Genomic DNA, 25,952 nt, shown 5'->3' with positions numbered 1-25,952 from the left:
GTGACCGATCCGTGGGTTTTTGCCCAAACCAAGTTCCAAGACTTCAAACCAATATCCGGTCAACCTTGACCTATTGGTACTTCATCCCAAGCATCGGTCACTCCCTTGACCTGCTAACTCTTCGCCAAGTGTCCGGTCAATCCTTTGACCTACTTGGACTTTCCAACACCAAGTCCGATCATCCCCGATCCATCTGGATTTTCCTTGCCTGCTTCACTCACCGGGACTTTCACCGGCTTCACTCACCAGATTTCCACCGCCTAACATCCCGCTTAGGACTTTCTCACCGCTTCACTCACGGACTTTCCCACCGCTGCTTCACTCACCAGACTTTCCACACCGCCTAACATCCCAGTTAGGACTTTCCCATGCCCAGCTTCACTCACCAGACTTTCCAACCGCCTAACATCCCAGTTAGGACTTTCCCATTGCCTGGCTTCACTCACCAGGACTTCTCCGTGCCAAGTCTCCATACTTGGACTTTTCCAGTGCCAAGTCTCCATACTTGGACTTTTCGTGTGCCAAGCTCCCTTTTTCCGTGCCAAGTCTCCATACTTGGACTTTTCCCGTGCCAAGTCTCCATACTTGGACTTTCCGCATGCCAAGCTCCCTGCTTGGACTTTTCCAGTGCCAAGCTCCCTGCTTGGACTTTTCCGGTGCCAAGTCTCCATACTTGGACTTTTTCCCGAATCAGGTCAACCAGGTCAACCTTACCTACGGTTGCATCAATACTTTCCCAATCATCTATTCTTGTCCCATATCAAGAATAGAACTCTCTCACGAGTGTCAAACATCAACATGCAACTCAACTAGGTCAACCTTGACCTAAGGTTGCACCAACAATCTTCCCAAGTCAAACATCAAAATACAACTCGAGTCAAGTCAACTCGAGTCGGGTCAACCAGGTCAACCTTGACCTAAGGTTGCACCAACAATCTCCCCCTTTTTGATGTTTGACAAAACCATAATCAAGTTAGGTTAACCCGATAACCTAACTTAGGTTTTCCAACCATCTTCCAATGTCCAATGTTCTTCCCTTGAACATTCTCTGGACATTCTCCCCTTAGGTTAACCCGATAACCTAACTTGGGTTCTCCAATAATTCTCCCCCTTTTTGACACACATCAAAAAGTATTCCAATGTTCTTCCTCGAACATTCCTTGACAATCTTCCCCTAGCTTAGGTTAAACCGATAACCTAACTTGGGTTCTCCAATAATTCTCCCCCTTTTTGACATACATCAAAAAGAATTCCAATGTTTTCTTCCTCGAACATTCTCTGGACATTCTCCCCCTAGCTTAGGTTAACCCGATAACCTAACTTGGGTTCTCCAACAATTCTCCAATGAGCGCTCTCCCCTTTTTGACACACATCAAAAAGAAAAAGGAGAGTATTAAGGTCAAGAGTTTCTTCCTAATGAAAGTCCCATACCTTTCATTGAAACTCTTAATTTCCCCTTGATACTAAACTCAACAATCCACTTAGTGATAATCCCATATCACTAATCCTCAAGGAGTAAAAACTCCCCCTAAAGATCAACTCCCCCTTGACCATTGCACCAACAATGTCTTGGAGAGTTTCAAACCTTCAGAAATTCGAAACTCAACTTCAAAAACTGAAATTTCAGACACCTGCTGAAAATCAGAACCTGGCACGCACTGATCGGTCCCCAGACCGATCAGAAACCACCTGGATCGGTCCCCAGACCGATCAGGCCTTCCCTGGATCGGTCCGGTGACCGATCCACATTCTGAAATCAGATTTCTGATTTTCCTTCTCCGGAAATTCAGAAACTCCTAATAAATTCCAGAAAATTCCAAAAATCGTAAAATTTTGAGGATACATTCCTCATAACATACACTATCATGGAAAAATAGTTTTCTATGAAAATAGTTTCTATTTTCAAATCTTGATACAAAATTCGAAAACTTTGAAATAGTTCAAAGTTAAGTCAATTTTGTATCACAATGTCCAATGATGAATGCAATCACTAGGAAAGCTTCATCAAGGTTTTTCAAATCAATTTTAAAATGCTTTTAAAACCATTTGAATTTAGGACCATAATCTTTGGGCTAGATGTACATGACTTGTACACAAGCTTTCCCTATGATCCTCCATTTCTTGAATTAGGCTCATCTAGGTACAAGACCTATGTACCTTGATCCTAACTCATGATCCTAATATCTCACACACATCTAAAGTATATCAAACACATTCAAGTCAATTTTGATGTGAGATATGGGTTTAGGTTATCTTAGACTAAGTTCTCATGCATTTGCTAAACTACACTTTGATCTCAATATCAAAATGTGTTTTTATCCTTAAATCAAATTCATTGATTATTAATGCACGAGATGATGACATGGCATAAATGATATCATAAATGGAAAACATGTGCCAAAGTCATGATGTCATGGCATAAAGTAAGAAACTTGACTAGAGCATGACATATAGATAACCTAAGCATTATCATGACATTTCAAATGATAATAAGATAAATATGATGTCATGGCATGGCATATGGCAACCAATCATGGTAAGTTAGCACAAATAAAATACCTAAATTCCCTATCTAAGTATCCTTAGCCTTAGCTAACTTAAAATCTAATCCTAGATTGCCCATATGTCCCTAAGAGAAAACCAAAATCCCAATTATGGTATTTCTCTAGGTTTTCTAAGATTGTGCCAAATAAGATTAAAATCGATATTTTTCAAATATGGCACAATTTACTCTTCAAGGAGTAAATAATAATTCTATTTCATTTTCAAAGGTTATCAAAACCTTGAAAATGCTCCTTGAGTGTCAATTTCCTCAAAGTTGGGTTAACTACCCTCCTTATTGGAGTTGACACTCTCTAACCCATCTATGGGGTAGAGAAAATGCTCCTAGGAACCCAATACCTATTAGAGCTCATTGGGTTCACTAAATATTCACTAGGGATAACTTCCCTAGCAACCCTCCTAATGACCCTCTTAGGCTTTGAAGCCTTGGTCATTTGGGTCTCATCAAGGTCAACTATAGGGGTGACTCCCCTTGTAACCTTGGTAATGGTCTTCCTAGCCCTAGGTTTTGTTCCATAATCGAATGGAACATTGTGATAAGTGGGCTTGACCATTTGGGACTTAGATTTGTGACCCAAACCCTTTTTGTCCTTGGACATTGGTTTTTGACCCTTAAACCCTAGAGATGACTTCTCCATGTTTTTAAGAGCCTTTTCTAAATTATCAAGTCTTGACCTCAAGACTTGATTTTCCCTCTCTAATACCTCAAATTTTAATTTGTCATTTTCTCTTGAGATATTCCTAGGCATGTGTCTAGTCTTCTTGGGATTTCTACCTAGGTTTTCCTTAATTTTAGAAGCGTTAAACCTAGGGTTGGTATTTCTAGTGTTATCCTTACCTAGGCTAACATGTTTAGCACCTAAGCACATGTGTTGATTTCTAGTGTTAACATGCTCATCATTATTTGCAATAGCAATAAAACTACTAGCATGTTTCTTATTTGAATTGCAATAGTGTGCCTTAAAAGGTACCTTAGGGTTTGCCTTAGCTCCCCCTATCGATGTGCATCCCTTGTCCTTGTGAGGTTGCCTCCTCCTTGGACATTGACTCCGATAATGTCCCCTTCGCTTGCATTGAAAGCACACCACGTGCTTCTTGCCTTTGCGTGTCGGGACTCCGACTACCTTGACCTTTGGCGCCGGTGGAGTCTTCTTAGTCTTCTTTGGACATTTACTCTTGTAATGTCCAAATTCCCTACACTCAAAACACATTATATGCAATTTACTTGAACTTAAAGTGTTAGAGTTACCTAGGGTCGAGGATGGATGGATGCTCTCTTCTCCATCCCTCCCGGAGGTAGAAGCTTCTTCTTCGTGCTCCGATCTTGAAGAAGAACTCACCTCCTCTTCTTCTTTAGATGTTGAGTAGCCCTCAACTTCTAATTCCTCACCTCCACGATGTGAGCTACTTGGCTCACTAGGCTCCTCTTCATGGCTTGAAGTGGGACTCTCCTCATGGAGTTTGGCCAAGTTGTTCCACAACTCCTTGGCATTATTGTATTCGCCTATCCTACACAACACATCATTAGGTAAAGAGAATTCAATGATTTTCGTTACCTCATCATTGATGGTTGATTGGTGGATTTGCTCCTTCGTCCACTCCTTCTTCTTGATAGGTTTTCCTTCCTCATCCATCGGAGGGGAAAACCCTTCTTGTACACAAAACCAATTTAACATATTAGTCCTAAGAAAATACATCATCCTTACCTTCCAATATATGAAGTTGTCGTGAGACTCGTAGAAGGGTTGAATCGTGACATCTTCTCCATAGAGATCCATCTCTAGCCCGTGCTCCCCCGGGTGTTGATCCGTCAAAGAGCGGCCTCGCTCTGATACCACTTGTTGGGATCCTTTGTACTCGGCTAGAGAGGGGGGTGTGAATAGCCGCCCCAAATCGATCGCGTTTCTTCCTACAATTCGTTAGCGCAGCGGAAAAATAAACTAGAAACGAAAGGAAGAATATCAAACCTTAGACGCAGCGATGTAACGAGGTTCGGAGATGATACTCCTACTCCTCGGCGTGTCCGTAAGGTGGACGAAGCCTACCAATCCGTCGGTGGATGAGTCCCCGGAAACCCGGCTAATAGATACTCCTTGTGGGTGGAGAAACCTCGCCACAATAACTCGCAACAGCAAGATAGAATACAAGGAATACAAGTAGAAGGACAAGAACAATGTACAAACACTAACTCGCCTTCTCGTCGACTGCCTGTGAAGCAACAACTTCTCGGACAACAGCAGCAGCTGATCGACGACTGGAAGCTCACGCGAAGCTTCGGAGGAGCTCAACAAATCTCAAGCACAACAGCACTTAGGGACAGGAAGAAGAAGAAAGAAGAAGAAGAAGCCCTGTAGAAGCTCTCAGCCCCTTTATACCTGCGAAGAAGAAACAGCGAAGAAACTAGCCGTTGCGTCGCAACGGCTAGAACCCTGATCGGTCTACGGACCGATCAGGCCCTGTGCTGATCGGTCCCCGCATCGACGCTTAGTGCACGTAACCTTCAGCGTACTTCGATCGCGTGGACCGATCATACCGATCGGTCCACGCATCGATCCCACCGGCTCTTCCTTCGACGTCGTCTCTCGATCGGCCGCCGGACCGATCAGACATGGCCGATCGATGCGTGGACCGATCACCGCTTTTTTCACCTCTTGCTGATCGGTCACCGGATCGATCGAACCAACAGAGTTTGATCCGATCGGTCACCGCACCGATCGAGCAACAAGATCACCGGATCGGTCGGTGACCGATCCAGAGCTTGGTTTTTGCCCAAACTAAGTTCCAAGACTTCCAAACCAATATCCGGTCAACCTTGACCTATTGGTACTTCATCCCAAGCATCTGGTCACTCCCTTGACCTGCTTAGAACTCTCTGCCAAGTGTCCGGTCAATCCCTTTGACCTACTTGGACTTTCCAACACCAGAAGTCCGATCATCCCTGATCCATCTGGATTTTCCCTTGCCTGGCTTCACTCACCAGGACTTTCACCTGGCTTCACTCACCAGGATTGCCACACCGCCCAACATCCCACTTAGGACTTTCTCACTGCCTGGCTTCACTCACGGGACTTTCCCCTGGCTTCCCTCACCAGGACTTTCCACACTGCCTAACATCCCAGTTAGGACTTTCCCATGCCTGGCTTCACTCACCAGGACTTTCCAACTGCCTAACATCCCAGTTAGGACTTTCCCATTGCCTGGCTTCACTCACCAGGACTTCTCCGTGCCAAGTCTCCATACTTGGACTTTTCCCAAGTCTCCATACTTGGACTTTCCCCGTGCCAAGTCTCCATACTTGGACTTTTCGCGTGCCAAGCTCCCTGCTTGGACTTTTCCAGTGCCAAGTCTCCATACTTGGACTTTTCCCGTGCCAAGTCTCCATACTTGGACTTTCCGCATGCCAAGCTCCCTGCTTGGACTTTTCCAGTGCCAAGCTCCCTCTGCTTGGACTTTTCCGGTGCCAAGTCTCCATACTTGGACTTTTTCCCGAATCAGGTCAACCAGGTCAACCTTACCTACGGTTGCATCAATACTTTCCCAATCATCTATTCTTGTCCCATATCAAGAATAGAACTCTCTCACGAGTGTCAAACATCAACATGCAACTCAACTAGGTCAACCTTGACCTAAGGTTGCACCAACAATCTTCCCAAGTCAAACATCAAAATACAACTCGAGTCAAGTCAACTCGAGTCGGGTCAACCAGGTCAACCTTGACCTAAGGTTGCACCAACAGTATTTACCTCAGCTTTTCCGAGATTCGAACCTCAGACCTCATTGTGGCAGCACCTCATGTGCTAGCCACTAGACCCATCCGAGGGGACTTGATTGTTGTTTATCCATGTACCTTATTGAGAATGCTGGTTTTATTGTAGCATAGTTGATTGCTATTTATATATGTGATGACTATTGTATCTTCCTCATCATATCATTACATGCATGTCGGCGACAAATTCTCCTTTGTGGTTGAGAGAGTCATTGGCCAAAGCTGCACACTCGGTCACTCATGGGTAGTGGTACCTGGAGTACGTACCGCTCGTCCTATCGTGCTCCCAGTTGATCACTCATGGGTAGTGGTAGATGGAGTTGCGAGCAGCAGGGACCTCATTGCTATGTAGTTAGTCAACTACTACGCAAATTGTCCATTCGGTCACTCGAGAGTAGTGACAATTAGAGTGTTGTGCAGTTGTCATTATTCCGACATCCCGATCATACAGGGGTCGCGGTACAGAGGGGGTGGGCGGGAGTGACCATGCCTTGCATACGCTTATGATATTATATTTACTTATGCTGTTGTTTTCATTGTATCCATATGACCATGATATGCTTGTATATGTTGAGTTATATACTTGTTACATTGCTTCGACATTGCCTTACTTATTGATAGTATGTATATACCTCACATGTTACCCTTGTAGTTATGAGCAGTACTATTACAGATCCTCACTACTCCTAATTTTCTATTACTAGCTTAGTATATAGGTTCAGATATGAATATTATTATGATATTACTGTATTTCATATTATTCTTTCCTATAAGACTGTATACCTTTGAATCTCTAGATATATATTATGTTCATGCACTATCTATCTATTACCTGTTGAGTCATTAGCACTTACCACCTCTTGAACTAGTTTTTCTTTCGCTAGGAAATAGGTAGAGGATTTATGAAGTCACCTAGAGATCCTATCCGCCAGTCCTATGTCACATCGAGCGATTTCTTTCATTATTGTTTCTTCTCGCATTGTTGGTTTTGTTCTTATACTTGTAATATGTATCCTCTGTATAGATTTTTGGACTTGTGATGTCATTTTATTTGGTTATATACTTGTTGTATCAAGCCGAATTGGCTCGCAGTCAGTTGTGTTGTACCGTGTGGGCTATATATATTATCTTGTGTGGTTGTGTTTTTATTTCAGCTGTGTGAGCTATAGATATTATTCTTATATAGCCGAGTGACTTATATATCTAGGTTTCAATTGTCATTGTTAAAGGATAGGTGTTGTCTAATTTTATCCGGATAATCTTACCCTCGGGGGTGTGACGATATGCTTCCTCCTCTTAAAATGTAGATCTGCTACATTAACGGTCCCCTAGTATTGGTCCCACGAATATGGAGAAAGATACATGTAGGTACACAGGCGTCAGGCGCATGGTGGAATAAATCCCAGATCGTCAATTCCTGAAAATTGATTCCTGACCATTACACTATTATGCGCCCACCGTCTATGATACACCCTGGGGGCTAATATGCTTCCTCCTCTCACTATGTCTCACCGTTGTCAGGGAGGCAACTCCAATGGAGGTTCGGCGAATCCTCCTCCAGTTGAAATTCACCTTCAAGACAGCAAACGCGACCGCCTAATCATGGACAACAAACAACCCACATTGCAGCGCCGGTATCACGTGTGATTCTGATGACTCTGTTTCTGAAATCGACCTCACCGACATCGGAATATCTGGAGAAATCCGTTTTGATATTGTTTGTTGGCTTCCTTCGCTCATCCCGCTCTCACCGGGGTCTAATGAGCTCTCTGATGACATCCCCGATGCCCTTCACAGCTGCACCAGCCTCCGCCGGCTTGACCTCGCCTTCGGCTCTCTCAGAGGTGTAGTTCCCGAAATGACCACTCTAGTCGAGCTTCAGATCAACTTTACTAGTTATTATTTCACCGGTGCCTTCCCGTGGAGCTCCCTCGCCAGGCTGACTGAGTTGGAGGTACTCAGCGTCGGGGATAACTCGTTCGATCCTAATCCTTTCCCTGATGTGGTGCTGAATTTGACCAAACTCAATTGGCTCTACCTCTCTAATTGTAACATCCATGGACAAATTCCGCCGGCGATAGGTAACCTGACAAAGCTCATCAACATCGAGATAGCCGACCGCTTCCTCACTGGCGTGACTCCCCGAGATCTCCAAGCTCTCCAATCAGTGGCAACTCGAGCTTTACAACAATTCGCTCAGCGGACATATCCCGAATGGGTTCGGGAACCTCACAAAGTTGGCCTTATTCGATGCGTCGATGAACAATTTGGAGGGCAGCCTATTGGAGATCCGGAGCTTGACGAACCTCATCTCTCTACAATTGTTCGATAACAATTTCTCCGGTGAGGTACCGCTGGAATTTGGGGACTTCCGATTCCTCACCAACCTCACGTTGTACGCAAACAGGTTCATTGGAAAGTTGCTGGCGAAGTTTGGAAGTGCAGGAAAGGGACCATGAAGAGGCTTCTGATGATGGAGAACAAGTTCACCAGGGAGATCGCCGCCGGTTATGCTTATTGCTCTTCTCTGCTTAGGTTCAGGGTCAGTAACAACTCACTCTCCGGTGAGGTTCCCTTGGGTCTCTGGAGCTTGCAAACATGATTGATTTCGCCGGCAACCAATTTGAAGGTTCGATTGGCTCCAGATCGGTGCTACCAAGTCCCTAAACCAGGCTCTTTATTTCCGACAACCAGTTCTCGGGTCAGATTCCTACACAGATCAGAGACGCGGCTGCGATCGTCCAGATAGACCTGCATAACAACCAATTCTCAGGCACGATCCCATCGTCAAGCATCGGAGTGTTGGATATTATCTCGTTATTTGATGGGCTTCCACATTATTTTGTAACATCCGGATCTTATGTGATGTAATGAGTATTGATTGTGGGTTTGCATTATTGGATTTGCTCCAATGTGTAGAACTTGTTATGTTATTAATGATGGAAAGAAGTTCAAAGTTCTACCAGTCAAGCACAACTAAACATGTTTAGGTTCTCTGTAACATTCATACCCCCACCATGGTACATAACTCCAATACTTCCTCGACCACCAACCGAGGAAGGATTCCCAACCTATGTGAGTTTGTATGGATCCACATTGGTTGAGTTGAGTAAAATAATGTCTCGGCGAGGAAGGATTCCTAATCCATGTTTGTCCATATGAAACCACATTCGTTGAGTCAAAAGTAGAAAAGGGAACCGATAAGTTTTTGAGGATGAACAATGCCAATAAGTGTGAATCTTCTGCAAAATTTCATTAACAAATAAATAAATAATATAAAAAATCTTTTTCCTGCGTTTTTTCCTATAAACATTCTCATTTTCTAGGGTAAGAAACTTCCTTTCTCGCAACCTTTTCCTCTGCCTTAGTAAGAAACTACTTTCTTTTCCTGGAATAGGAATGACCTTCCATTCTTTTCCTTCACTCTGGTATTCAGTCAATCCCTTCAGTTTCTGTCCATCGAAATTGAGTCTCAACTCTCGAGTATCCAATTCGCCAAAGTTTATTGGATAAACTCAACAAGGAAAGTCGAAAACAAAATAAATACTTTCAGCCAAACTGCTAAACATATTTTATTTCAGCAAGTGAAATCATTACCAACAGGGGGGGCTGTCTCGGTGGATAACTTCTCTCAAGAGGGTTTGTTGTATACAATCTTCCAAGCATAAATCTGCAACAATTCTATAAACTTCATCTCCTTTTCATCTTGTGCACTGTTATTAGCTGGAACTCTTGTGTTTACAGAGTTCTCCATCAAGACATAATTAGCCATCTACAAAGGGTCAAATCTAGCCTGCAAGTCAAAAATTGATCATATAAATTTATAATCGAAGGAAGGGTAAACAAACCAGTGCATTAACACATGATCTCTCCATTTAAACACAAGCGAATATTTAAAATTGAAGCATTATGATCTAAACTAGATAATATAGGTAGAAGTTGATTCTTAAAGCCTATTAATCCAATCAAGTAAGAAGTTTGAAAATAATATAATAACCTTTATGGTGCATCTTAAGTGCTTCAATATCATTACCTACATTTTCACAAGCAGAAAATAACATTGCGAATAGGAAGAGAATCCTTGAAGACATCCTTCATTCAGCAGAGAATAGCACTGGAAACAGCAAGAGAATCCCTCGAGGCACCCTTCGAAGATAAACATTAAGCTGCCTCAGGACAATTACTGCCATCCAGGGGTCTTGGACATTCTTAATTAATTGCATTTGAATGAATTAATCCCTCAAAGCTTGTGATTTGCTAGAATGTCATATGTTGTATCATTGGGTACAAGACCTCTGTCGAGCATCTCATCGTGCAAACGAAAAGCTTCTTCGAACTTGCCCTCTCTAAAATACCCATTAATCAATTTGTTGTATAAGCCGACATTAGGTTGTACATCCACTCTGTCCATTTCATGTAACATTCTGTGAGCACCTTCCACATCACCATTGTTGCAGAGGCCATGTATCAATGCAGTGAATGTGACATCATCTGGTACATTTTGGTCCTGTAGCATCATGGAGTAAAATTCAGAAGCTAGGGCTGTTTTTCCAACTTTCAATGATCCATCTATAAGATTAGTGTAGGTTGCAGTATCACAAGGAATTCTATCTCTAACCATTTTTCTATGCAACTGAAAAGCAGCCTCCATGTTACCTTGATACTTATAGCCAGAGATAAGGCTATTGTATATCGATGAATCAGGTGCTAAACCAGCTTTATCTAGATCATTAAAAAGATACAAAGCGACTTCGATCTTCCCTTCCTTGCACAAATAACCAACAAGAATATTATACACAGCAATGTCCAATGGAAAATTTTTCCTTCTTAAATTGTTCCACAATTTGAGAGTAAGATCAACAGAATTACTTCTACAATACCCGTCAATCAAACTGGTGTAAGTAATGGCATTGGGGGAGATGCCACAACTAGTCATTTCTCGATATGTTGAAAGTGCCATGCTCATCATGCCCTGCTTTACAAAGCCATCAATCATGCTATTGTATGTCATAGCACCGGGGATAAAACCGTCCTCCAAAAACTTCTGCAACATGTCTTTCGCTACAGAAACATGTCCAGTTTTGCAAAGGCCGTTCACAATGCTGTTGTATGTATAATCATTACAAGCAACACCCATGTTACGCATTTCGTTGACAAGTTGAAGAGCTTTGTCCAAGTTATTTTTCTTCACATGGCATGTCACTAAATTCGTATAAGTGATCACATTTGGTTTTATACCCTTCTGAGACATCTGAGTGTACAAGTTGACTGCTGAATCCAAATCTCCCTTGACACAATGGCCGAATATCAAGTTGTTGTAAGAAACTTCACTGGGTTCTAATCCAGTCTCCACCATCTTATTAAACAATCTGAAAGCTTCCTTTAGCCTCCCAACACGGCAAAGCCAATGAATAAGACAGTTATAGGTGAAAACATTAGCCACACCAGATGAAACTCCCTCCTCAAACACACCATATGCCTCTGTCCAGTTGTTAGACTTCAACAGACACTTTAGGACTGAATTCAAAGTAAATGCATTCGGCACCAAGCTCATTTCCTTCATTTGGTGGTAAAGTTCAATTGCCTTTTCTGCGTTTCCATGTTTAAAACAGCCATCAATCAGAACACAGTATGTAACATTGTTTGGCTCAATACCTTGGTCACAGACTTTAGCCAGCAAATCCAAAGCATTATTAAGGTCGCCCTTTACACAGTAACCTTTCATCAGACTAGTCGCGAGAACTAAATTCATCACAAGACCACAACCAAGCATCTCATCCTTCAAACTCAATGCCTTTTCAAGGTCACCTTGCTTAATACAAGCTCCAATAACGACATTATAAATGAAAGCAGAAGGAACCAACCCAGCATTCTTCATCTCACTCAAAAAATCACAAGCTTTCTTGGCATCGGGCTTCTTGGAGGATGACTGAATCAATGTATGATAAGAAACCGCATCAGGCTGCACCTGTCCCTTATCAACAGCTTCTCTAAAGTACGCCTCGGCATCCTCTGATTTCCCTGTTTTCAAGCAGACATTCATGACAATGTCAAGTGTAAACTTGTCATAATTCATTCCTTTATCCCTCATCTCCTCAAAAAGCTCTAGAGCTGTGCTATAGGAACCTGATCTGAGCATCGAGAGCAATAAACCATTCCTAGATTCGACACAAGGAAAGATGTCATTCTCGACCATACTCTTGAAAGCTTCAACGGCTTCTTCTACCTTTCCAGTTCTTGTGTAGAAAGTCAAGAGATGATCGAAAGAACTAGAATTAGAGCCGCACTTACTTGCCATCTCGATCAGCCGATGGACCAGAATGCTGGGACGTGGAGCAGAACCAGATTGGATCGAATTTTTCATCAAATTCTGAGCACTTGCTACCTTCCCGGCGCTGGCGAGGATGTGGAGCATGATGCATAAGGAATCGACTTTGCGCAAATCTCCACCGATGCCATCCTGAATCCGAGACCGTTTGAAGAACTTGAGGGCGTCGTTGGGCTTGTGCTGATTGCTGAGAAGGAACTCGATCACTGCTTCAGAGGATGGAGAGGGGAGGGGGTCCGAGGTATCCTCTGGATCTTGAGCTGTTGATTCCTCGGAAGCATTATGAGAGGGAGGTGACAGGGAGGCAGGGGAGGATAGGAGGAATCTGGAGGCGTGAATGCAGCTTGGACGCCACGAAGAGAGGCGCCGGGGAGAGCACCGGACAGCTCTCATAATTCTGACCGACGCGGTGGGATTCACCAACTAGAGGAAGAAAATCTCTCCCCTTCGCCGTGGTAGTGGTGGCGGTGGTAATCGTCGTCGCTTCCGCCGCCGCCTGTACCTTTTCTGGTTTAGGGCGGTACATAAACTCACAACGATTTGTGATGGGTAGGTGGAAATGGAATGGGGCGAAATAACAGATCCGACCCGTTATTAATAGCGGATCTTGATACCTGAAGATTGAAGAACCATTACAAATAGTATTCTTTGGCAATAAAAAAAAAACGCCACCAAGAATAGTTTTAACTGAAATTGTTTCAAACTGTTAATTAAAATTATTTAAATATTAGTTAAAGCTATTTCAATATTAATTATAATTATTTTATTTAACTAATATTAGAATCTTTTTAATTTAAATTTTAAAAAATAACTAATATTAAATCAATATTAGAAGAAGAAAAATAGAGACAGAATGTTGTGCGGACTAATTGAGCAAGCTAAGTGACAAATAAACTAAGCTGATCCTTCCAAATAAATGACAATATCTCAATAAATATTTCCAAAAGATAAAAGAAAAGAAAAATAACCTGCATTTCTTTTGTTATAAGATATTTGTCATAAATTAAAATTCAAGAAGAAAATAAAAACGATCCTTCCGAATAAATAAATGAATAATTTAACACCACATCAAACGCTATACACAAGCTAACGTATCACGAATGGAGTCACGAAATGGCGAACGATCAATCGTCGTCGTCCGCCTCACCGACGCATCTACCTAAACGCCGTGCCGATCGTTGTCGGGAGTTTCCCTCGTGTTGGGCTCATGGCCGCGCGTCTCCGACGCCGCCGCCGCATCCGACCGCAGCGCCTCGGCCGCCGCCTCCGCCAACTCCTCGATCCTCTCCACAGCCTCCTTCAGCCCCAGCCGCCGCTCCGGCTCCGGATCCACGCACTCCACCGCCACCCGCACCAGCCGCGCCATCTCCGGCACTGATGACTTGGCGCCGGCCACCATCGCCGGGTCCAGGACATCCGCCTCCCGCCCTTCCTTCGCCGCCCGCGTCGCCCACTCCACCACGTCCGTCCCGCCGTCGACGTTGCTCAGGCATTGCACTGGGAATTTCCCGGTCATCAGCTCAAGCAGAAGCACGCCGAAGCAGTACACGTCTGACCTCGGCGACACCGGCCGACCCGCAAGAACCTCCGGCGTTCGCAGACACTGCATCACCGTCCCCGCCTGCGACGCGTTGACCATCGGCAGAAACCCGAAGTCCGTTAACCGAGGCTCGAAATCCTGTGTTAGGACCACGTTGCCGGATTTTATATTCCCGTGCGGGGCGTCTATGAACGGAAGCTCTGTGTGGAGGTAGGCGAGGCCGCGGGCGATGCCCCGGGCGATGCCGAGGCGCCGCCCCCAATCGAGCGCCGCGTGGTCGGTTCCCCTGTCGCCGTGGAGGACGTACGACAAGCTCCTCTTGGGGACAAACTCCAACACGAGCAGCTTCTCGTCCTTCCGATAATGGTAGGCCAACGGCGTCACCACATTGGGGTGGGAGAGGCGACCTAGCCGGGCCATCTCGGCGGCGAACGCCTCCTTCCCCAACCGGTTCAAGTCTCGTGTACGCTTCACCACCACGGCAATGCCGCTGGCCATCGACGCTTTGTACACCGTCCCCATACCGCCGCTCCTCAGTAACTCCGCCTCCGCCTTCATCAGGTCGGAAAGCTGGAGTTCTCCGTTTCTCGAGCTCAACATAACCAATCCCTCTTCTCCGGCTCCGGCGGCGGCGGTTGCACCGCCATCTTCTACCGAGTTCGGCAAGGTAGGTTTTTCTTTCGCTTTGCGAACCTTTCCTAACGTCACCACTTCTTCTTTCTTGTCTCCGGCCTTCAACGCGTACAAGGCCATGCAAACGAGGAGGACAGCGAGGGCGAAGACGATGATGACTCTTCCGCCGCCCCCTGCGGCGATCGCGGGTTCAGCACAGGGCTTTCCGACGACGAGTTGGCCGCACAAACCTTCGTTGCCGGAGAACGAGCTCGAGTTGAACTTGGCAAACGCCTGCGGGATGGACCCATGGAGATTGTTGTTGGACACGTTGAAGGAGGACAAGGAGGGCAAGGCGAGGGCGGGGGGTATCTCGCCGGAGAAATGATTGTTCTCCAGGTGGAGCTCCAGCAGCGCGGTCGCTTCGGCCAGCGAGTCGGGGATGGGGCCGTTGAACTGGTTGTCGTTGAGCCAGAGCTTCTTGAGCCGGGTCATGCCGCTGAAGGAGTCAGCGGTGATGGGGCCGGAGAACTTGTTGCGGGACAGAAGGATGGCCTTGAGGGTGTGGAGGCGGCTGAGGTCAGCTGGGAGAGTCCCGGATAGGGAGTTGTTGACGAAGCTGAGAGAGCGGAGGGCGGGGAAGGTGAACAGAGCGTCGACGCTGAGGGTGCCAGAGAGGCCCATGTCAGAGAGGTGGAGACCGGTGATGATGCCATGGAGGCAAATGACGCCGGGCCAGGGGGAGTGGGGGTCACAGGGAGGGGAAGGATTGGAGGCGGACCAGGACGAGAGGGCCGCAGCGTTGGTGAAGGAGTTTTTTAGCATGAGGAGGTTGTCGGCGTCGGAGGCCGGCGGGATGGGGGCAGAGGCCGAGAAGCTGAGCCGGTGGGGGAGGAGGAGGAGGAGGAGGAGAGCCATAGCGGTGGCCATGGCGGAGGAGCGGAGAGGGAGGCCGCTGTCTGATTGGGGTTGGTTTTGCTTCTTTTTTGTCTTCTATGGATTGGGGAGGCAGAAAAGTGGATTGACCAAGAATAGACCGTGCCGGAGAGAATCCAGCTTCGCACCGTTGACCTTGTCAATTGTGTCGACTTTACCAACAACTTCAATTCAAATTAAATAATTATGTCAATATTAACTAAAATAAGTGACTGATAAATAAATAAATAAAACAACATACGGGTGTCATGTCAGTCGCACGAATCTTGACGCGGAACACTTCTTTTCAGCCGTCAGATGTAAACCGCTGGAGCGAACAAACTCATGCCATGAAAGTTTCATCCATAGCAGAATCATAATTTGGGTCCAACAGCTTTCACAAAACAGATTTACTAGGGGAGGCTGAAGCAGTTAAATGTTAAACCACGGGTTGAACCGCCAACATCTAATATCAGACATGTTTGGTTCGCATTATGCGAGTTTCATCTATAGCAAAACTATAACTTTAACAGATCCAATACAGCAGAAAGAATTTTGCTAACAGATTCAGCAGATATACAGCATAAGAATAGAGCAATTGGAAAACCGCAAGTATATTATTTTCACTTAGGGATCATTTTGATGGGATATTAAGCCTATCTCCGAAGATACAATACTATTACAGTTATGATAGAACACGACATGCAGGTAGGTCTCGTCTCTCGATCGAACAGACCCACACTATAAACAAGCATAGAGAAGGTCATTCTATCTAGTTAGACCAGACATGGATCAAACCTTGCTTGTTGCCAGTGTAGATCTCGTTCCGCTCCTCATCGTAGAAGAGGGCGGTGACATCTTCAAGAGCCTCCCTGATGGTGCTTCTGATTGTAGAGCAGTTGGTATCCTTGCGCTTTCGAGAAGCGGCCTGGAGTGTGGGATCGAGTGGACATATCTTGGCTATGCATTTGCCAGTGAGGATGTTGCTCATATTGATGGAGCCAACAGGAGATACTGATCAAAATGGAAACAACACAGATCATATCATCAGTCAATTGGGCAGGAAGCATAATTGTGGAGCTTGATGGGATTGGGCACACCATACCTCCCTGCTTGTCACACCCGTCTTCAGCTTTGCAGTAGGAAATTATTAGGTTTTGATCACTAGTAATGTAAATGTTGTTGGTATTACAGTCCAGATGCCACAGTTGATGGTCCTCAAACGAAGTGACAAGCTCCCCACGAAAATTCCAAACTGACACAGTCCTGTCTCTGAACGTCAAGAAAAGGTGGTTCTCGTAAAGGAAAATGAATGCAGAAGGGGTCATGAACTCATTCTTGCTAACTTCAATGAGATCTGTATTCCTCACCTGCTAACTTCAAGGTGTTAGAGATGAATGAACAAATTTGAATAACAAATAAGGAAAATTTTTAGCAGTTTACATCGAGAATCTGTAGGTTCTCATTTTCTTGCTTGACTAGAAGTTTCTCGTTGAACTGTTCTATGAAGTCAACCTTTTTGTTGCGATGCAGCAAGTGATTAAAAGATTTCAAAACTTTTCCATCCTCGATTGAGAGTATTGTCAGTGGTACATGACTAAGAGTTCTTTGGTAAATTAGCAACATGATCCCAGGGCTGCCAGAACTGATATTAGGAGAGAAAATAGGGGAGAAAACAATAGTACAAATATTTCCATAGAAATTATTTGAAGTGCAAGAAGTTGGGACCTTATTTTAATTTCCTGGATCTCCTTGTCACATATTGAGTAGAGAAAGGAGTAGTTTTTCAGGTCAAAAACCTTGTAAATGCTGAAAAGATATAAGTGACACTTCAGAAGGATGTTCCTAAAATTTAGGAGAACATAGTAACTAAAATGTGGTAACTTACCCATCCTGGGCTGAGTAGGTCAGCACTTTACCATTTACATCATCGAATTCTACAAAACCTGGCCATTTTAAGGATTCAGTTTCAAAAAGAGGATACCCGGCATCCAATTGGTTTCTCCTGATATATCTGCATAGTTGAGTTGACACCATGTGATCATTCTTTTGAGAGTAATCATATTCAAATAGCAAATTTTATGGACTTCTATCTTATCAAAAAAATAAATAAAATGGAGACATCAGTCGAATAAATAAGACAGCCAAGGCCAGTACGATCGGTGATCATGAAAAACAAATTCAACTCATTTTATGCTCATTTCTAGAAAGATCAGTGATGCATCTGTTTGTTTTCAACTAAAATAACGAGATGCCGAAGATTTATTCATGCGCAGAAATTCTTTGGTGATTGATCCACTTGAAAAGAGTCACTTACTCTATTGAAGTTGTCCTGCATTTCAAAGAGCTGAAATGATCCGATGCATAAACTGACACGGTGATGAGAGATTCATTGTTCTTATTATAAAATAAGCTCCTGATAACTTCATCAGGGCTTATGTTCAAGAAGCATATCCGCTTGTTTGTTGCTGCAACAATAAGCAGAAGTCAATCACAATGAAAAAAAAAAGGACCAGCTACAGAGTGTGACCGGAAGATTTACTTCTACTAAAAGCAGCACAAAGACCAGACTGTGCGAGAGCAAATATAAGATCATTTGCAGCAACAATCTCGATAATCTTGGACCTCTTCTTCAGAAATTGCAATTTCAGAAACCAGTGGATATTAGGATCATACGTATCAAACTCTTCCTGTTATCCAGAAGAGAAACCATAAGAGAAAAGAGATTGTTAGCACGATTCCATTGGCAAAATCTATATTTGACTAGGATATGGTGTACAGAACAAGGTATGTGTACACTTGCATTCACGGAGAATGAATATGCGCCAAATGAAAAAATATAAGAATTTGACAGATCATGCCTAAAATCTCAAGGGAAAGGCAACAGATATACATCTGTGACATAATTTAGTCATACATGTTATAAGCAAATTGGCCAGGAATTAAAAAAATTTATCACTAGTCACTACATGGCTTAGAAACAGTGAACTTTATATACAAGCAAACTGTCCTGTATCTCGACATAAATGATGTAAGGAAATTGTGAAGTAGATAAATATAGCATTGACTTAATTTTTTTTCCCTTATATTTCACAAATAGGATACTGAATAATAAAGTGTGGTGGAACAGAAAGCTGGCACCGTGAACGAACTTAGTGCTATGGTTAGTAGAGAAATTAGTGCCTAGATGATTGTTATGAGGAAACTTGAAGAGACTTATCAAAGGTCACTGTGGTTCTCACACCCAAATTTTTTAGGTACTTTTTTGCAAATTAGCATTGGTTATATTTGTAACGTAAACAAGTGTTAGTTCTGATAGGTAGTTGGTCTAGCTCTGTATTAATGTGACTAAGTTTTATTTCCCAAGAAATCTGAGCTGAGGAAAATCCTGAATATAATTCTAAATCAAAAACATTTCTCCGACAAGTATTTGGGTTTTGATGGCGGGTTAGATCAGCCTTAAGAAAAGCATAATAATTCTTCAGGAGGTTCAACTATGTGGAAACTCTCTCCAAACTAGAATTTTTAGTTGATCATGACAGAAACTACCATTTCACTTGGTGGGCTAGGAACGCTGGACATTAATTCAAGACTTGCTGGCTCACCAATTATAACCTTTTCTTGCTTCTCTTGCTTCTTAATGACAGAGACTCAAACAGAAACACACAAATGAAGCATTGAGATTCATTACAGCAACAGATCCAACAGAAATAAGATGTGGCGAGACCTAAATCTAATTCATAAAGCAGTATAGAGCTCTGTAGGAATGGAAGGTTTAGTGATATTCTTGACACAGTATATAGAAGTCAATGGATTAAATAATCAAGACTAGAGAACACTATTGTATACTCATCATATAGATAACTCCAGAATGTAGTTTCATCCTGCACAAATAAAACAAGTCTGCACAATGGCCATCCAGCATAATATTGATAGTTATATTACAAGATAGTCACCACTATACAAAGTTCTGCATCATATTTCATTATGCATAATGATGTCATTGAATTTGTAAGTACTTTCCCACCGAGCAATAGAACATCAGCTTTTAGATCATATCTGTAGAATTTAGGAAAGAATAATATTGTCTTGTGTTGTATTTGGAAAAAATGATCATATTTTAGATTTAACATAAAATCCATAAACATGACTATTCTGTTGCATAACAATAAAAATGTCTTGAACTAGATTGACTGTAATATTTAATCTAGAATTCCTCAAGCTGAAGCATAAACACTGTCTAATTTGTTATATAATTTAAAAAAAAAAATGAATCTCAATGGAAACATAATACTTGAAAATCTATCAATGTGAACAAAATATATTAATGTATACAGAAAAAGCACTTTAGACAACCAGAAGTCGGTTGTTTCTCTGTCCTAATAAGTGATGGAAGAGTGGCATCAAGAGCCTCATTAGACAACTAGATGTTGGTTAATTTTCCACTTGATTGTAAAGTGCATGATAGAACATCCAATATAAGAGATTGAGGAGAAGGCATAATTTATGTCTTCATTGTTACCATGCATGGAGTGCAACAAAGTGCAATGAAGCAACATGCATAGAGACATCCAGGAGACATGTGCTAGTCATAGCAATGTTCTAATCAGCATAAGTCCTAGATTCTCACAAAATGCATGATGATAAGAAGACACTACTAGCCTTAGGATTATTTCTTCCAGAAACTCCTATGTAGAAAGGTGACTTCGAAACCATGTAAAATTTAAGAAAAAAAATATATTGTACTGCAATGTATTTATAAAGAATAATTATATGTTTTCACTGCTTCAATATAACTTATACATGACTAATTCTATCTAAAACATAGGCATCAAACTATGTTTGTCATAACCAATGCTATATCTTGTATTTTTATGTAACAATATTAAATGCATTAATGCTAAGTTGACCCTTTTATGCCAGCACAGTTATGACATTCCTAAATGCTTGAAATCATAAACTTCACTTTTACAACTGACGTGGGTGAAAATTTTCATGATTTGTAAGTTCCCATGCATTAACCTCCCACCACTTAGCATCAAAAGGATTTTCTGAATCTAAAAAGAAATAAAAAAATAAAAAACCCTTCTATCAATGAGGCACTTATTCTCCCTTTGAAATAGATAGTTTAGTCCCCCATCAATATACCCAAATAGGAGAACTAACTCGATGGGCTAAACCAATTAAGTTCCCATATAAGACTGAACCGACGTGCAACATCTTATAAAAAAATTCACCTCCTTTTTCCTATTCTTTTTTCCTGTAAACTAAGGTTCAGCATCTTATGAAAAAAATACCCACCTCTATTTGTTATTTTTTTCCAGTAATTAATTGATGCATTAGTTAAACTGTCAAGTAAATTATGTGCACAATCTCTATTGCAAAATTCAGTGTACGTCTCTCTTTCTTTCTTTCTTTTTCAAAATTCTCCACTTTAGTGTATATGTGGGCTCTCCAAAAGAAAATGTGTGCCTATAGATTATGGCATTCCATGCATAGCTCAAAAGTTAAGTTTTTGGTCCTTGATTGAAATGATTTGATCTCAATGTTGAAACTAACTTAGACTAAACAAAATTGACCTAAAAATCCTAAGCTACCTTAATTAGTAGGTTGTAACTTTAAATAAATAGTTATTTTGCAATTTATAAATATATTATGGTATTCCATGCACAGTTTAAAAAAAGCATTCGAGTCGGGGTTTCGGTTTGGACGAATCAATTTGATGTCGATGTCATATTGGGAGAGTTGGCGTGGTTTTACAAAATCCCTGTTTGAATTGCATAACCAATGGAAATTTTAAAAGGGTCGCATATTGACTGCGTATGACATATGTAGTAGGCTCATTTGAACCAATTTAAACTAAACCAAAATGGCTTAAGCCTCCTACCTTATTTAGTAGCTCGTAATTTTTTTAAAAAAAAAGAAAGTTGTTTGAAAGTGATAAGCACTTTAAGTATCAATATAAATATCTTTTAATATTTTTAACGGTTACTAAATATGCCTCCTCCATACATGATGCCACATATGCACTACATAGTGGAGTGATTATATGGGAGGTACAAGAAAAAAAAAAGAGTCACCATAAGGAATCAATATTGACCCACATGACGCCCTAACAATTATAGGAGGTGAAAAAGAAGAGGAAGTTGTGGCTTACCTAGGAGGAGGGTTCCCACATGTTTTCCTAGCACCCTTGCTCCATGTTGTCAGTGTTAGCAGCAAGTGCAAAAGAATTGTGTCTTTACTTGCATGAAACCTACATCACTAGAGCATAAGAGAATCGCAGAGGTTCACCCTAGGATCTTTGCCTATGAAACATTGCATCATTGGGGTTGGTGAAGCTTTAATTGTGTAGAAGTTGTTAAGATCAAGATGCTGCCTAGGAATGCAAGTAGGTCCATGGGGTTGGGATCGTAGATTTGAGGAGGGAGACTCCTCCAAAAGGGCTCCGACAAATGCAGGGTCCGAGGAAGGGTCTATTGTATGTGGCTTTTCCCTACATTACGAGGTTATTTCCGCGACTCGAATGCATAACAATTAGGTCACACAATAACAACTTTACCATTATATATATTAAAGCAAGGAGGGAGACTCCTCTATTTTTATTAAAATATTTTTAAACTATATTTAATTTTTTATGATTTATCATATATATTATCTTTCAAGATATAGTATTAGTATAAAAAATTTAAACATTGTCATATAGAAAACACAATAGAATTCATAGTATTCTACATTTATATAGCAAGATTTCAAACTTAGTAGTAAAGCTATTTCTATGAAGAACCTACTACTTTTATTCAAGTGTAATAGTCCATCTTCCACTACCACAAATAGAAAAGCTAAGGTTTAAATATTTCAAGCTTCAGTTTGAGAGAATACTTCACCCTATAGTAACTTCAACAATCTATGAGTAAGGCAAAAAGATTTATTCAAAACAACCAACAAATATGTGCCTCGTTCATAAGTGCTTAGCTCATGGTGATCCTCACACATCAAAGGATTTCAAACTTAATATTAGTGCAGTTTTGCTTGGTGGTGAAAACATTATTTTTTAGTTAAGCATTAATTTGTTGCTTTTAAGTCAAATTATAGTTGAAATATTAAATGAACATTGCTGTCCACAATTCTAGTATTACTATAAGAAAATGATGTTGTTTTTGGCTAAAATTGATGTTAAAATAGGTTTATGAATCAGTCAAGCACATCGCAACATCCAAGAAAAACCAATTTATGTTCGTACCACTATCAATCTATCATCCATGCTAATGATGGAAATAGATTGAGATGCATTTGAAATTAGCATGTTTAATGATGCTTTCTCCAGATATACAAAATGAATGTAATATTAGCTGGAGATAACCATATCCAACACCACCCAACATGCATGTGAGAAGGGAAAAAAAGACTCAATTGAAGAGATACATGGAGGCTGAAATTTCCTAAAGATCATAACTGAATCTACCTGAGATTACGAAAATAATAAAATTATCCCAGGCTTACAAAATGAACCCAAAACCCAATTGAAGTACTCAAATATCAAATCAATGTTGGACCCCGTGGTAGTTTTGATGTGATCAACCAAGTTGGTTAGGTCCTGCTTTGTGTTTTGATCCCTGTGTCTGAGTGTGCAGGAGCTTAGGAGCGCAGGAAGTCGAGCAGAAGACGCAGCTAGCGAGAAGGACGACACGGGAAGGGAACCGACGAACTCGGTGCGTCCGAAGGACGAGAGAGCTGCGGAAGAGTACACCGGTGGGCGAGAAGAACGTGCGCGGCTTTCGAGGGACATTAAGCCTGAGAGGAAGGCTGCTCGAGGAATGCCGGAAATTGGGTTCGGGTGAGCTCTATTTCAGTTGGCGAAATCACCCAAAAGAACAGAGCATCGGAAGCCGAAGCAAAAGAAGCAAAAAGCTGAAAATGCAGCTTAAGGCGCCTCAGCCAGTGCTAGAGGCGCCTCCACCTTGGAGGCGCCTCAAACAGCACTGGAGGCGCCTCCACATTGGAGGCGCCTCCAGTCCTGTTGGAGGCACCTCCAACTAGTCAAAGTGACCGTTTCGAGCTGCGGATAATGTTTTATCCGCTCACCCCTTGGAGATGCCTTAGACCTCTGTTGGAGACGCCCTGGACCTCCGAGATAGAATTTCCAAGGGCTATAAAAGGACCTCTGGAGCTAGGAATTAACAACAATTTCTACATTCAACTCTGTAAGCAATTCCTAGCAATAGTTCTGAGCCGTTAGAGTGTAAAAAGCTTCTCCGCCTTCAGTAAAGGAGACTCTTGTTAGTGCGCTTGCCATTGCCCTGGATTAACAACCCCCTTGGTTGTAACCAGGTTAAATTTCTGTGTCCATTTCATTTTTGTCTTTACTTTTATTATTATTGCTATCTGTTTGAGTTGAAAGACGAGGAGGGTATAGTTTTAATTTTTTCAGGAGCAATTCACCCCACTCTTGCCGGCCTCCGCTGCACCTACAATCAAAACCATCATAGAACTGCAAGAATCAAACAAGCTTGAACGGTATTGCTAAGCGCAAAGATGATGCTTGATCCAGCACTTGATTTTGATTCTGATCAATGCTCAACTGCACCACTGAATATGAGTCAGTGTCGATCAACTCTAACCATAGAAGCCTAATTTGGCACAAAGGCTGTTTTTTCCTTTTGTATCTTAAATACTGCATTTGATATTATTTATTCCCCTTAATTTTTTATGATTAGTTCATTATTACTCGAATGCATATACATAGTAAGCCACTGAGATAGGATGATTAAAAACTTAACAAAGAATTGTTTTTTCTCCTAAATTGTGCTTTCTCCTGGGGATTCCAAGGTCTTAGTAGACTATTACTTTCCTCCCAAGTGGATTCCAGCATGATGTGTTTGGATTTATTCTAGTTATCCCCTTCCCTTGCACACTTATGATAGCATCCATTTTTTTTTCCTTCACCCAATTTCAATGTTTTCTAGAGTGCAATAGTCGGGAACTTACGTCTGTTTTCAATCAAGAGTAAATTCTTTGCCAAACCAGGAGAACATACCTAATTTTAGTTCAATTTTTCCATTAAAGGGCATTCCTTCAGATTATCTTCACTTACACAGTTCCACCCTAAATCAAAGCTCTGGAAACAAAGGAAGAAAGCCACACAGTGATATGTTACTTATTCAAAATAACATCAACAGAAAACTTTGAAATGTCTAAATTTTGCAAACTCCAACGAACAATACATCGCCAAAGACGAAGCAGTAGCAATTGAAAGACTATAGAGAGATATTAAGCAGCCGCCCGAAACCCAAAGGAAGACGAGGGATTCAAACCTGGAGCTGGATGTTTCGGAACTTCTCGGGCGTCACGGCAGCGCTGCCACGGCACAACTGGGGGGTGCCACCGATCTCCCTTCGCTGGAGCTTCCTCACCGTGTTGATGCATTCCTGCCGCGAGCGCTTCTGTCCGGAGCCCTTGCCTTCGAGCAACTTCCACCCTTTCTTCCTCGCCGTCACTCGGAGCCGAATCCTCAGCGGCGACTTCTTCAGGTGGGTCTCCATCACTTATATCACGGCGCCGCCGACTCCAGCACCGGAGGCGGGGCGAACGGGAAATGCCTAGGACTGGTGAACTCACGGGAGGGAGGAGGAAAGCGAGGGCTAGGGTTCAGCGGAGCTCAGCAACGACTGAACAATACAGTGAACGGAGACAGAAAGAGGGAGTTGTCCGTATAAAAAGCGTGTAGCTTTGTTTCCAATTTTACCAATGAAATTCGCCCAAATGCTCTGAAAACTGTCCTCCTTATTTGGCAACAATTCAATTAGGGTTTTTTTTTTTTTTGAATTTTCAAATAAAAAAATCCACAAAATATTCCCTCCCCTGAATTCTCTCTACTTGTTATTCTCTCTGCTACTTGTTCACCCATTCATTCGATATAATTATTGAAGCATTCATCTCTATTATCAACCTCACCTCTAACTATTGATTTAGGGACAAATTGATAAAAATACTTAAATACTCAGAGCAAATGAATCATCTTTTATCACATAAAAGTATTAGAAGACACTAAATTAATTGTACTAGATTTAATTTAAAATAACGTAAATTTAGTAAGTCAAATTTTCCGATGATATACCAGTAATGAAGTAGAAGATATCGGATGTTTATCGTATGTACGTATTTTATTATTTGATAATGAAGTTAGTTGAAGTTTTATATAGTTTAGATACAGTAGAGTAGAAGTTTTT

General features: G+C 42.1%; 4 protein-coding genes across 8 annotated transcripts; 1 reads left to right on the top strand and 3 right to left on the bottom strand.

Annotated features, from left to right (window-relative positions):
* The first annotated feature begins 7,676 nt into the window (after nt 1-7,676).
* Nucleotides 7,677-10,493, top strand: LOC122055150 (receptor-like protein kinase 7). Its single transcript, XM_042616533.1, has 4 exons — nt 7,677-7,696; nt 7,958-8,651; nt 8,736-8,870; nt 10,380-10,493. Exons 1-4 carry the CDS (start codon nt 7,677-7,679, stop codon nt 10,491-10,493), a joined length of 963 nt encoding a protein of 320 aa, XP_042472467.1.
* Nucleotides 9,559-13,191, bottom strand: LOC121967399 (pentatricopeptide repeat-containing protein At3g54980, mitochondrial-like). 4 transcript variants are annotated; one of them, XM_042517587.1, is made up of 3 exons: nt 10,366-13,191; nt 9,926-10,121; nt 9,559-9,842 (listed from the first exon to the last, which is right to left on the bottom strand). In XM_042517587.1, exon 1 carries the CDS (start codon nt 13,047-13,049, stop codon nt 10,569-10,571), a length of 2,481 nt encoding a protein of 826 aa, XP_042373521.1. In that variant the 5' UTR covers nt 13,050-13,191; the 3' UTR covers nt 9,559-9,842; nt 9,926-10,121; nt 10,366-10,568. The 4 variants fall into 4 exon arrangements, with proteins under 4 accessions (XP_042373521.1, XP_042373522.1, XP_042373519.1 ...); XM_042517588.1 differs by having other exon boundaries at nt 9,559-9,780; XM_042517585.1 differs by having other exon boundaries at nt 9,559-10,121; nt 10,362-13,191.
* Nucleotides 13,192-13,564: 373 nt separating this feature from the next.
* LOC121967396 (pollen receptor-like kinase 3) lies at nt 13,565-16,179 on the bottom strand. Its single transcript, XM_042517581.1, has 2 exons — nt 15,986-16,179; nt 13,565-15,908 (listed from the first exon to the last, which is right to left on the bottom strand). The coding sequence occupies exon 2, from the start codon at nt 15,736-15,738 to the stop codon at nt 13,816-13,818; it is 1,923 nt and encodes a 640-aa protein (XP_042373515.1). The 5' UTR covers nt 15,739-15,908; nt 15,986-16,179; the 3' UTR covers nt 13,565-13,815.
* A 142-nt stretch (nt 16,180-16,321) lies between these two features.
* On the bottom strand, nt 16,322-25,502 carry LOC121967398. 2 transcript variants are annotated; one of them, XM_042517582.1, is made up of 8 exons: nt 25,038-25,502; nt 18,266-18,413; nt 18,041-18,191; nt 17,612-17,737; nt 17,452-17,532; nt 17,167-17,368; nt 16,829-17,093; nt 16,322-16,737 (listed from the first exon to the last, which is right to left on the bottom strand). In XM_042517582.1, the coding sequence occupies exons 1-8, from the start codon at nt 25,263-25,265 to the stop codon at nt 16,496-16,498; spliced, it is 1,443 nt and encodes a 480-aa protein (XP_042373516.1). In that variant the 5' UTR covers nt 25,266-25,502; the 3' UTR covers nt 16,322-16,495. The 2 variants fall into 2 exon arrangements, with proteins under 2 accessions (XP_042373516.1, XP_042373517.1); XM_042517583.1 differs by having other exon boundaries at nt 17,167-17,359.
* Nucleotides 25,503-25,952: the final 450 nt, after the last annotated feature.

This window comes from Zingiber officinale, chromosome 3B, assembly GCF_018446385.1.
Source record: "Zingiber officinale cultivar Zhangliang chromosome 3B, Zo_v1.1, whole genome shotgun sequence".
Taxonomy (NCBI): Eukaryota; Viridiplantae; Streptophyta; class Magnoliopsida; order Zingiberales; family Zingiberaceae; genus Zingiber; species Zingiber officinale.
This window is presented reverse-complemented; position numbering and strand designations above follow the sequence as displayed.